Raw genomic sequence first — 13,855 nt, forward strand, 5'->3', positions numbered from 1 at the left:
AACGTTGAGATTCAGAGCTGCCTCTCGGCGAAGTGGCTAAAATGAGCTAAAGGCAAAAAGTTATTACGAGCTGCTCTCAGTCAGCCGCGATGCTGAATTTCACCTGAGGTTTGCTTAGGTGTACGTGTTCCAGCGCGGATCACTTCCACGGCTGCTCTATCTTCTTCCTCCAAGCTGACAGTACCAATAGCAGACCCTACTTGCTCCAGCAAAACAGACACAAAAGCATCCACCCTTTGCTCTTCTCTGCGCGGAGACTGCGCCGCAGGGCCAGCGAGTGAGAGAGCGAGCAGATAAAACGTGCAGCGATAATGAAGGCAGCGATGGCCCGGGTCTGTGTATTTATTTCTGGGGCTGAGCAGGGCGCACAAGCCCCGCCGGCGCACTGCTGCCGAAGCTGAGCCCCAGTGTAGATGGCTTCGGCGCAGAAGAGGATGCTCTGTTTGGAGGGATATTGATTTCCTCTGCGATCTGTGTGTATTTTTGGGAGGCCTGTGTGCCAGGATGGCCTCTGCCCCGTGACTCACTGATGGAGACTGCTGCTTGAGCGTCAGCCTCAGGCTCAGCAGGGCCTCCAAGGAATACTGCTGCACACCCCCCCCCCCTCCTCTCTGTGGGAAGGGGCAGAGGGTAGAGGGCACCAGCATGCTTAAGCAAATCTGCCGCTGTTGTTCTCCCTCCTCGCTGCGTTCTCTCACCTTGGAAGCAGCGGCACAGCTCCAGTCGGGAGAGGAGGAAGAGGGGGTGTGAATATGTAAAACAAAGAAAATGTGGATTTCTGTCTACTTGTGTGTTATTGGTTCTTTTCTTTTTCCCTCGTCTTCTGATCATCGCCGTCCTCCCGATGTTTTTTTTTTTTTTCCCCGTGTTCTCCACCGCCGCCGCCGCCGCCGCCGCCGCCGCTCTCCCTCTGTTGCCCGGATGCAACATCCGGTCGCGCTCGCAGCTCCAGGTCGATGGGAAATCTGCAATGTAAATGATGCCGCCAAACTTTATTAATTGTGCTCCAACTTCTGTCGATGAGACCTTGTGCCGGGGCTGGAGGCCCCTCAGATTAGCTCGTTTTACTTCGCCCCGGCTCCCCTCCCTCTCCCCTGTCACTTCTGGTAACCAGAAGGAGAATGTAGGAAAATATAAACTGTTATTGTTAAAATGTTTGTTTGCAAAAAGAACTTTCATCTCGTACAGCAGCCCACCCTCCACAGGATTTGAAATCATGCGGGCTTTGCTTTCATGTCCGTCCCCTGACAGTTTCCTTCTTTTGTATTTCAATCTTGATGAATATTCAGAGATTTCTCCTCGGGGTTTGTGTAAAATGATGGAGTCAAAGTCACAAGTTTTTTGTTTTTTTTTTGCCCCCTCCCACCCTGCCTTCCCCTTTTCTCCTTTATTTTTTTTTCTTACTCTGTAAAAAATGTCGTTTGCTTAATAGTGCAACTTTGTGTATCAAGTAAAGTAAGGTTTTGCGAAGTGTCATTTTAATGTGGTATTTTTCTTTTGTTGCAGGTCAACCAGATCCAAAAGACGGTCATTGACCCTTTGAAAAAGTGAGTCTTTCTTTTGACTTTTGACCTTATACTTTGACTTCATCATATCATATAAACATTATGGCAAAAATCTTTTTTATACAAAGTGAGCGACATATAATCACTGCAGCAGAGACAATTTAATAACTACTCTGTATATCTTCTATACCAATATCCTACCTGATAATAAATATCATATAGCGCTGAAATCACATTCCTTCCCAAATCTCCTTTATATTAGCTTGAATTTCTATTTTTTCTGTCTATTATTATTATTATAATTATTTTCTTTCTTTAATTAATGTAAGACATAAGCACAATTAAAAGAGTTCCAATGATTATTGTTTTTTCTTAATAGATATGATTTATTTTTTTTGTTCCATGATACTGTAATATTTTTACATGCACATTAGTTTTCTATGTGCCCTACAATCATTATTATGCTTTCATGCATCACTATTTAAGTCATTTGTATTGAGAATCCTATAATAAAATATATATCAAACTATATATTTGTCATGGGTTGAGTGAACCTGATGGCAGAAGTCAAACACATGAACAAATATCCAAAGTTGCTGTCTTTAATAAAAAATAATCCAATTAAATTAATCCAAAACCTGCTCCAACCTGAGCATAAACAGAAAACAGGAGACCGGGGCACAGCTGGAACAGAACTGAGGGCAGCAAAGTAAAAAGAAAAAACACTGAAAAGGTCAGGGTCATTCTAAGATGTATACAAAAAGGCAAGTACAAGGACCAATAAGAGTAAGAGAAAAAACTATTTGGGGGACGTGATCAACTGGCAATCACTTCCTGCTCTGATGGATTGGTAGAAAAACAAGGATCTGAATATGAAAGGATCGAACAAAATAAGACGTGATATACAAGAGTCATGACTATATTCTAACAATTGTTTTAGTTTTTTTCATGGCATGACATATATATATATATATATATGTTGTACATGAGGAAAAAATTACATTTCTGTGTGATTAGCGTAACATTATGGTTTTCCATATTTTAAATCGCTAATGTGTAAGCTTGAACACATCGTTTCTAGCTCCCCTAGTGCCAGAGCAGGGTATTGGCAATGTTGTGGACTCTAACCACATGCATGTGCAATTTTCTTTTTTACAAAATGATAGAAATGCTTTTGTTTCAGTTCCATGTTTTACCTTCCTTGAAACTTGCATAAAGATATATATGATTTTTAAAAATCAAACGAACAACATAATACTATTGTCAAAATGTTATTGCTGCTTAAAGGCTTTTTAACCAGTTTGTTGTGCGGCCCCATTTGAATTAATTTTCCACTTCTGTGAAACATATCGTGGTCTATATGTACTTACTGCTTATCTGTCCAAACTTTTCTCCGAATGTTGACCCCTTAACAAAGTGAGTTCTTACGAGTTTTTTTCCAACCAAGCGTGTTGGGCTTCATGATCAATCCTCACTTTAAAACGGTGGATGATGCACTTTATTCAGCATAGTGTTAAAAGTGAGTTTTGTGGCTTTATTTCCCCACTGCATTAACCTCAACAATCTTCTGGCAGAATCGTGTGGCCTTTAACATTTCGGTGACTTGACCTTGCATAGCTGTGGTGTGAAGTGCAGCTGTAGTGAAGGAGCACCAGACGCCTGAAGTGTACACTTTGTAAAACTCAATTCAAGAGTGTGGAGCAAGTTTTTTTTTTCTGGAAGAAAGTTTTTTTTTTTTATGGTCCTGGTTCCTAATTCTCGCCCCCATTCAAGCGGGGAGTGAGCGCTCCTGCACACTCTCACACACACACATGCTAACAGAGGCTCTGAAGGGAGTGGCTGGACGATCCCACTCATCTTCCGGAGGGCTTGTTAAGGATTTGCTTCCTCCGTCTGGCTCCTCCCAGGATCTCGCAACATGTGCTGTGAGAGAAAACATCTGCATATCATATTGATAGTGGCTCTCACTGTTGTTTCTGGTTAGACGTGAATACAAAGGAACACACGTGAAGGTCAAAGAGGTTCAGGTCAGTGTGAGTGAAGGTCTCTCCTCCATGTCTGCCCTGGTGGCAGTGCAGCGACAGGATGGAATGGTTCTAATTTCCTCATCCTGGTGGGCGGCGGGCGGACGTGTGGGCAGGCTCAGATTATGGCAGAAGGCCCGGCTTCCTGGGCCCAGAGTTGTGGACGGTCTGGGGAGGAGAACGGTCTCGGGACACTCGCACAAACACATACCATTCAGGCCATAAAGTTCAGACGTTTACGTGACACCCGAAGTAGAGCAGGAACTTGCTTAAGAGGACATTTTTGTTCAGAATATTTTCACTTAAAAGCACGTCTTTTGTCAGGAGAACCTTCCATAGAAGCAGGGAGAGACAAAAGTGCCATTAAGATTCCATTAGTCCACTAATGAATATTCTTACTGTTTGTTTGTCAGCTTGTGTTGAATTAGCTAAGAAGTGAAAAGGTGACTGTTAATGGACTTCTTGCATTCCCGGTGTGTGTATGCATGTCTGTGTGTAGTTCAACAAACAAAGAAGCTTCACCCCCCCCTTCCTTCACTCTCACTTTGGTCTCTTATTGACCAGATGTTAATTCCATCTCCTCAGAAGCGACTGAATGAATGTTGGTGCGAGTCAACCTGTCTTGATCCGCCTCGTCTTTCATGTCCTCATCCAACACATCCACGAACCTTAGTGTTTGTCTTTCTTTTTACCCCTTGTCCTCATACCATCAGACTTCACCTGATCCATTCTCCAACATTCTCTGCTCAAGTTCCCCCCGGTGTACTCTGTTCTTATTGTGTCACTTTCAATGAAACCCTGAGCGTCTTCAACTCTGACCCCCTGAATATGTGTTGAAACTACTGTCTTTAAACTTTACATCAAGTCAGGTCTCACCACTGCCTTGTTCAGATTCCCTTTCACGTTCAGTGCTACTCCTGCCCTGTCTCCACCTGGTCCACTCTGCCAGCACTTTCCTCTTCACCTTGCCAGTCCCAAATTCCTCTTAAAAATATCTTGAAATATTCGAATCGTTTAAAAGAATTCATCGTTTGTAACAACTTCCAAAAAAAGTTTATTTTAAATATACTATGTACGGTTTCCACATTTGCAGCCAGGAATGATAGGATGTATGACTTTTTTTTATGTTCTTCCTCCCATTCCTTTTTTTGGGTTTGTGGGGGGACTGGAGCCTATCCCAGCTAGCTAGGGCGGGAGAAGGCTGTCCATTAAAAAAAAAGCCTGTCACAGTGACCAGAGAGAAACAACCAGTCGCAGTTTTGAAAAAAAAAAAGTTTTTTAATCAACCTCTGTATGTTTTTTAACTGTGGGGAAAAAAGTGGAGTGCCCGAAGTAAACCCACGCAACATATAAACTCAAAAAACACAAACCTAATTGTAAGTTTAAATACTTTTTCTTTTTCAAAGACTAACTTTGTGTTACAAGTCCTCGTACTTCCCACTGTAATCGCAAGTACTTTAAATATTCTAAGGTTTGGCACTTTCATTGCCGCAGAGCCACTGTTGCTGAATATCTTGACAAACAGACAAAAACTGACATCATAAATTCTTTTCACCGCTCAAATATTTCACTTGGAAAATGACTTTCTAACTGGATGACAAAAACACACAAATAGCTCTGGTGATTTTCACAGACGTTCCGGCATATTTGTATTATCCACGATAATTCCGACACCGATTAACTCTGGTTACGTTGCTTTTCTCATCCAGACGAGCACATTAACGTTAGTTTATCGTAAGATTGAATAAATGTGGAGTTTACATCTCGTCTTATTCAGCTGTTGCTGAAATGGTTCTTGATTTGAGAGTCGGCAGACAACATGGATGAATCATTATTTTGCTTCTTAAACTCTGAGGTCAGACTGAGGCGTGCTTGCAGTCGTTCGCTTGTTAGCAAACCATCAATTCAAATTGTTCCTTCCCTGTTATTTAATCTTTTCATTTTCATCTTGTATTCATTTCCTCTTGAAGATGAGAACTATTTGAATATTTGCACGTTGATGAGCTGGTCTTCCGCTAGCGTTCTTAATTCTGATTGTGTTGTGCTTAAGCTCTGTTGTCAAAGTTATTATCCCAGAACGCAGAACAAGTCGCTGCAGATCTGTTTCTTCCTCCAGTAAGACTGAGCATGTGTTTGTCTGAGACACGCAACGTGCAGCACTTGCACAGAAAACAAGCCTTTTTTTTGACTTGAAGCTTCCGTTTTTTTAATTTAATTATAAATATATATATTATATTATTATAAATATATTTGGCAAGACACTAACACAGTCGACAAAGGTACGGTGGAAGTTATGCAAAGAGTCACACTTTCGTTCGTTCATAAATATGCTCAAAAAATAGTGGATAGATTTCTCACTTAGCGATGGAGTAACTTGGAAGTAGTTCTATTTTTGGTGCGTACTGTAGATTAACTTGGCTTCACCAAGGTTTAATCTGGTGGTCATGCAACCATCTAAGGCAGGGTTGCCAAATATTTTGACAATTTATGTTGAGGCCTGAGAAAAGGGATATTTCCCAAACGTTAGGTATAGGGCAGTATGAGTTTTTCATTTTTGGAGGCTTGATTTATCTTCCCTCTCTTCGTATGTGTCTTTCCCAAACAAATTGCTTACCATCAGTTTTTACAAAACCCCTGAATAATTGTATGAAATTCATAATCCCTTATCTTTATAGATCATGAAATGACCATAAATCTAAATCTGGGCCTCATTAGATGACTTGGCAGACCAGTTTTAGTCGATGAAAATAAACGAACCCTCATGTCAAAATATGAAACCTTTCCTTCTTTTTTATTAAATAAAATGTTTTATGATGTCCTTGGCAGCTTAATGCGCCGTTTAAGTGTGTCTCTGGTTCCACAGATGACTTGGGAACAATTGTGTGACAGTGCAGCAATGCTTGGCTGGAAATGTCTGGAGCAGACTTGGTTTTCTGGCCGAGAGGTCAGCGAGGCCCGTCTGTGGACTGGCAGCCGTTCATAAACACACGTCTTCTAAGCAGAAGCTATTTCCATCAAAGCCTCCTCGCCACACCCTGACCTGTCACAGCTCTCCGTTGTCCCGCTCGAGACCTCGTGGGAAACTGTTCTGTGAGCGGTTAATTCATGGAGGTTCTGCTGCGTCACTTTTGAGACGCCGGTTCCCTCAACAACATGTCAACATATCCGTGTCCATCAGAGGGAGCGGAAGACGGATTTAATAACCTCCTCGTGTCCGGTTCACTTCACTCCCAGCGCCAGAGAGAGCTAGTGAAAGTGTAGTTGACCCACTAAACCGCACAAAAGCCGACTGTCCCGATGCGTCACGAGGGAGCTGCACCGTGCTGTCAGGTGATGTGTGGCCGTGAGAATGTCGTCAGCACGTCTACGCTCGTTCGGCGCTGCTGCTGCGTCACCGTCAGCCAATAGGATCCTGCGCTGGGCTGTCCTGCCTCCCGGGGCTGTTGCGTAACCTCTTGGCACTGGAAGCATGTGTACGCCGGGGCAGATAGTAGACTTGAGGATCAACATCCACCCCTGCCCTGAGCGGGGCCAGAGCGCTGTTTTATAAATAGTTGTCAAGCGTGGGCCGCTGGGCTGGGCCGTGATGTCACTGCAGCTCCAAGACCACTCCTTGCTCAACTTCCTGTCGGAAACAACTTAGTCTCAGTCTGAACCCACGTCACTTTTCCCCCCTTTTTTTTTTTCTTTCTTACCATCTCCTCTCTTTTGTCCCTGATGCAGCGTTTAACTTGGATCGATGCTCTTGTGGGGGCTCCTGTCATCACGAGCACGACCCAACATAAATAATGGAACCCACACATTTGTGGCTAATAAGACTCAGACGTGTAACAAACTCTCGCAGTGACGTTCGCTCGGCAGATCCACGCTGACTCACTGCAAAGTCAGCACTTTCTCTCCATTCATGACGATCGTTGTAATGACTGTGAATAATTTCTTCTCCTCTTTTTTGAAAACACTTTCGTCAGTCTTTGTTTAAAGAAGCCATGAATACGAGTCCAGTTATCTGACTATTAGGTTCGGCTAAGATTGTGTTTCAGCTGCTTTAATTACATCTGTCAAGGAGGTCATGTTCTCGTTGAAAAGACTGACATTCTAAACATGTTCAGTGAAATCTATTAGGAAAAGAATGAGTGATTAGATTTTGGCGATATTCTGTGATTTTATTAAAATTGGCCTTCATGCGCTTTTATGGCCTCTACTTACAAGTACGGTGGCCCTGAAGGACAAAAGCTGTAAAAACCTTATTAATAAATTTCTTCATAATATCAAGAGACGAATGAAAACACTTTCATGTTGCGGTTAAGAGATTAGAACATTTAAAGATGAATTCATATATTTAATTACTGACTTTTGTTTTCACTTCAACAACTCGGCCCAAAATAAGTTTTACAGAAAGGAAACTTTAACAGTAAAACTTAAGTAAGATATTAAACATATGATTCATATGAAGCACTAATTGTGACTAATTAAATAATTTTTATTATTTTACATAGTTTGACACCCAAAAACCACATGGCCCATGGCCCCATTGGGGCCTGCCAAGTAACTTTTGAGATTAATTCATATTAAAGTTATTTGATATTGTGACCTATAAAGATGCCAATGTTTGATTTAGTCTCGACGACTGAAAAGATGATATCAAAATCAGACTCTTTTGACCTGTTGGTTCTATAGGAAGTTTCTTTGGCCCTGGACTTGGACCGCTATAAGATTTGAATTGTTTGTCATAATAACTATACTTTTGGGTAAAAATGTATGAGAATGTTGTTCTGATGTTGTTCTTACTATTTAAACAGTTTAGTCTTCTATGTCGAGTTATTCTACATTCATCACCATCTTTTTTAATATAAATAGTTTTAACAGCATAGTTTAAACCTTAATAATATAACAGAAATTATATAAATTATTTTTTCTCTTCCTGTGGCCCGTTAACCAGGCGTTTGTGCTAAAAATCCATGCGCTGCCTTCTCTCAGACACGTTAGAGCGTCAACACTCGCATGACCTGCAGGTTTTGAATAAATCAAAATATCTGATGTACTTGTTGCATCTGCCAGTGGCAGCACTTCCTGGATTCAAAAAAACAACAATTCTTTTCAGCGGAAAAATATCCACTTGACACGTTCAGATGTTTGATGAGAATATCCAAATGTATTTGTTGTGTTCTGGCTCCACATTAGAAGCACAATCCGTGCAACATATCCCAGGATGAATCTCAGACTCCTGTTGCTAAGTTACAGAGCATTTTTTCTCCTCCCTATTTTTAGTTGCCGAAGACGAGGATTTTTTGGTTTTGCAAAAGTACATTTTCATCAGGCATGTGATAATTGTCACCAAATGGATTGTTTGGTACGACAGTAATTACATAATGGAGAGCAGGATGCAGATCTGTCCGCCGGGGATTTCGCCGGCAAAGACGCTCCGGCGCAGAGGAATGTTTGTGTATTTAGTGTGCGCTCGTGTCCCGCAGGTACGGCGGCGTCTTCCCGAGCCTCAACATGGCGGTGAAGCGGCGCGAGCAGGTCCTGCAGGACTACAAGAGGCTGCAGTCCAAGGTGGAGAAGTACGAGGAGAAGGACAAGACCGGGCCCGTGATGGTCAAGCTGCACCAGGTACTTCTGAAGTCCAGAACACACAAAAAAAGCACACAAATGCTGACTAGATGTGAACAAAAATAGTCGAGCACATGCATATACTGTACATGTGCGCTGCTGCCTCGCCCACGCAAGCTAGCAGCCTCTAAAGTAGTGCCTTTTCAAACAGCCACTACTGCACATCCACAGGCACGTAATTGAGAATTGTAGACACACACTCGCGCACACACACTCACACACACACACCGGGAGGCCATGACAGAAGTGCACACATTCACAGATAGCGTTGCCTATGCCGTTGCCTCGAACACATCCTCACATGGCGAACCGCCCACTCACTTTTAGGAAAGCGGCGTCGGGGGAACAAAGCCTCGAAGAGGCCCCTGCATCCGCGCCCCTCCGATCCCGGCGCACTTAAAGAAACCATCCCGACAAAACACACCAGCGCCGGCGTTTAACCGGCGCTCATGAGGACGACTTAAGTGAGGCGCGGAGACGAGCGCAAGACAAACAATATGTCCCCCTTTTCTCCCCCTTAATAAGACGTCTCACATGTCGACTGTGTGTTCGGTAACTCTTAGCCTCCTGTGGACTACACACTTGCACACACACACTCACACACACACTTACACACACACACACACGGTCCACTCTCAGCCAAGTCTGCCCACATCACTCCTCCTCGCTGCAGTCGTGATTACAGCAGCAGCACTTCTCCGTGGGAATTAGACAAATTTCTGCAAACAATAGACGGAAAAAAAAGACACTCGTGAACGTGGTTGTTTTTCTTCGCACCCCAAATATTAGCACGTTGATGAAAGCCGCACATGCCGCACGGTGAACCCGGCTTGGCCTGACCCGGTTGTGTTTCCCCCTCACCACAGGCCAGAGAGGAGCTCCGGCCGGTCAGGGAGGACTTCGAGGCCAAGAACAAGCAGCTGCTGGACGAGATGCCAAAGTTCTACCACAGCCGCCTCGACTACTTCCAGCCCAGCTTTGAGGCTCTGATCCGAGCACAGGTGAGTGGTCCAGCAACACACACACACACGGACACACACCTTTGAAGGGGCTGGGGCCACATTAGATACTACACAAGAGAGTGGCCAAGAGCCAACATATGGTGGATTTTTTTTTTTTTAATTAAGAATTAAAATAAAATAAATTGTCAATAAAATGATGACATTTTCAATAAAAATGGAAATAAAAAAATGAATCGAAACTTATAAAAACGTATCTAAACAGTATTTAGAGTTGATACCATTCTAAATACAACAATAAATTGTCATGTTTACAAACACGTTCTACGTACATCAGTAAAACGATGACATCATAAAAGCCGCATCATTACGGTTCAACTGTAGAAGTTGATGAACTCCCAAGTGTTGGCCCTCGATGCTGAGCCTGATCCAGGGACTCTTCAGTCAGACCTGCAGCTGGACGTCTCACTGTTTCCTCTGTGGGAAGCTGACTGGAACACTGACTAATGACTAAACTAGATTATCTCAGGAAGTCAGTGACGCTTTGGTCAAACAAACAAACCTCCACTGGTTTTTGAGGCTGAAAACTGAGGGAACATTCATTTTTTCTTAAATCTAGAGTTCAGTCTGAAGTGAACTTCTGTAAACTCGAGCGTTTGTATTGATGTTTATCGGATAGTATAAAACTGTCTATTTTACAAAAATATTATTGTTATATAAATGAATGTTTGGTGATACACATAAACTGAGGACGAAATATAACCTCTACAAATATGTCTTGTTGATAATGACGAGCTGCTCTCTATTAGTGACATTAACCAGTTATTTATTATTTATTTCTCACTTCTCCTCATGAGAATCTCCTCAAATTGAGACTGGAAATGTCGACTTTGTTATTTTTCTTTACATTTACAGAATTTAGATTAAAACTTTGTGTACTTAGATACTGCATGAAGTATTTTGTGGTACATTTGAATCTCAAAATGACTTCAACCTGCACTGTTTGCACATTTTCTTTTCAGTTTCAAACTTCCTTTACTCGACTATAAAAAATAAATCATGTAAAAGTAACATTTTCAGTTGTGTTCTGGGATCATATTGTATGAAAACTGTTCCTGAGACCTTGGCGCCTGCCAGTGTTTGAGTGAAACAGTGTCTTTGTAAGAGCCAGAACAAGTGAGCGGGTGTTTTTAAAAAAGCCGCGCGACGTTAGCAAGCAGCAGAGAGAAGTGAACAGATGCCGACGCCGAGGCACGAAGACTAAAAGTTAAGGCGGGAGAAGGTGATAAGTGGAGGCTTGATTGTCCGACTCCAGCGTCTCTCCGGCACGTGGATCAAACACCTGCTGCACCGAGGTGAGCGGAGCCTCGTCAGATCTAACGGTCCAGAGTTTGGATTTGTTTTTAAAGCTCCAAACCATCTTCTCCAGGGAGTGAGGTTTAAATAAAGATGATGTTTCAGTTGAATCTTCTCACCTTCTGCTGGTCAAAGGTGTCTTTCTGTACCTCAGTGTTGTGTTTATTCATGAGGTCTCACAGATGCTCTCACACGACACACACACCGACACACATGGCAGGTTCCTGGACGCCCCCTTAAGTCCGACCCCTCACCTCGCCCGAGCTGTGGTCTCACACCTGGATCTTATGTTCAGTCGGTCAAGTGGATTCTCTTCACTTCTCAGACGCCGCTCAAATATTCATCATCTTTCAAGGTCACCGGGTCAAGAGAGCGATGCCGCGCAGCCTTTTCGCCCGCCTGCATACGAAGCGGTCCGGGGGTCGTGTCAGAGGTCGCCGTGGATCGAAACCCCCTCCGGGCTTTCACCGGTCGTCTGGCGTCTGGACCTGTAGGTGGTCACTCCGCGTCTGGTCCTCGCGGTGACTCAAGTGCTGTTTAGCGAGCGCACGTTATCATCACGTAGACCAACACATCCGAGCGTCCTGTCAACAGTCTTGGGAGGAGGCCCGGAGCATCCGCTGCACCCCCGCGACTACGGTAACCCAAGCTTCCCCGAGCCCACTCGTGTGGCTTCGGTGGCGAACGTCTGCGTAAACACTCGAAACCTTCTTTTTTCTCTCACGAGTTGTGACCCGACGGATCGGTCTTGCTCCGGCGTGTCCTGGTGGTCTCTCTCCGTAAGACCCGCCCGGGATGTTCCCCCTGAAGTGTCGCTGCTGAAAGCATGTATAAATATTGAAAGGCGTGTGTGTGGGTTTGAAGGGGATGCGTTTCCCACTACTTTCTTCTGGAGTCTTGTAATGTGATTAAAGTCTATTAATCATCAAAGGGTCTCTCTGGGGAGCCTGACTCATGAACCGTCGGGGGTGCAGGGGGGTGTGGGGGCGCAGGGGCGGGAGGTGTCAGGAACGCTTTCCGTGAACACTTTCTATCTCTTGTTCACATCGAGAGCGAGGCTGGGTCACTGCCCACAGACGGCGCTCGCTTTTCGGGGGGCTCCGTGGGAGTCGTTTGATATCCGAGGTTCTCCCTCGACCCCTCAGGAGTCGCTGCTCATTAGTTTGATGAGAAGAAACTCTCGTCGCCCCGAGTCCACCAACAGTTCTGTGTTGAACATCAAGTCTCAAGACTCTTTTAAGATCATGTCTCAGGCTCCAATGAATGCATTCTTCTTCCAGATGATGATGATGATGGTTCCACATCTGCTCCAACTCTCACCTACACAAGTCAATCTTTTCTAAACACTTCCTGTCTCCTCCTCTGTCACACCCATGCTCTCCGGACGCTTGCGGAGCTTTTACGACTCCAGAAAAAATGTGTAATTTGCGGTAAAAATAACTTCATAAAATACTTTTTTCTCTCTCACACACACTCCATGTTTGTGTGCAAGAAAGGGAGCTAAAAAAAAAAGGTGCGTTCAAGAACATCTAAATCTCTGCTCATCATTTTAGATTTTTCTTCTTCTGAAACGTGACAGTATTCGGTGCCAAATTGAAGGATCTTTCCCGATCACTGTCTTGTCTCCCGCAGGTGGTGTACTTCACGGAGATGTACAACACGTTCAGCGAGCTGACCGACCAGATCGACCAGGCCGGCCTGACGGACGAGCAGCGCGAGAGGGAGACGGAGGCCAAGCTCAACGAGCTGCGGTCGCTGTCCATCGTGGCCGACGACTGATCGGCGTGAACTCCACTCCCAGAGTCAACTTCCACCGGAACGCTCCCGCTCGCTTCCCGCTGAAGGAATGAAACTCAAACTATTCATGACGACGTTTGTGTGGCGACGCTCGCAGAATGAGGTTTTTGTCAACAGCTCAGAAGTGGCTTTGATCAGATCTGGAACTCAATGTTTTTGGCCTTCGTTCATCTCATGTGCCATGATGTTCTCGCAGCACTGTGTAAAAACCAAGGACTGGTGCGCCCTCTAGTGGTGGCTCCTCGTTATGACGTCAAATTCTCCCTCCTTTTGTTCTATTGTTAAATCCGTGACAAGAGAAATGTTGTTTTTTTTTCCCCTCTTTATTTTTAACATTTTTATGGCCTTTCTTTTTTTTTAAACTTTGGACCAAATCAAACGGCGTTTGCACTCGTGTCCACTTCAGCAGCGCCATGTGATCCTCGAACACTAACAGTTTTTCTACATCGTTGAACAGGTTGTGTTGTTTTCTAGTGTGTTTGTGACTAATGAAGTTTTTTAATCATGAAGGTTTTTAGTGGTTTAAATTAATGTCATTTTTGTTCAATCAATCATGGAATAAATTTGATGACTGTCGTCACGGTTTTAATCGATTTATTAT

The 13,855-nt window shown here is 43.8% G+C and overlaps 1 protein-coding gene across 1 annotated transcript in view; it reads left to right on the forward strand.

The window, feature by feature from the left end:
- The window catches only part of bin3 (bridging integrator 3), a 31,973-nt gene extending 18,143 nt beyond the window's left edge, over positions 1–13,830 (forward strand). Inside the window, exons 6-9 of the mRNA XM_087794754.1 lie at positions 1,507–1,547; positions 9,001–9,142; positions 10,009–10,143; positions 13,090–13,830. Coding sequence (XP_087650880.1) covers positions 1,507–1,547; positions 9,001–9,142; positions 10,009–10,143; positions 13,090–13,236 — 465 coding nt within the window. The 3' untranslated portion in view covers positions 13,237–13,830. The remainder of the gene's footprint in view (positions 1–1,506; positions 1,548–9,000; positions 9,143–10,008; positions 10,144–13,089) is intronic.
- Positions 13,831–13,855: the final 25 nt, after the last annotated feature.

The sequence above is a fragment of the Callionymus lyra genome, chromosome 1 (genome assembly GCF_982586985.1).
Source record: "Callionymus lyra chromosome 1, fCalLyr1.hap1.1, whole genome shotgun sequence".
Lineage (NCBI taxonomy): Eukaryota > Metazoa > Chordata > Actinopteri > Syngnathiformes > Callionymidae > Callionymus > Callionymus lyra.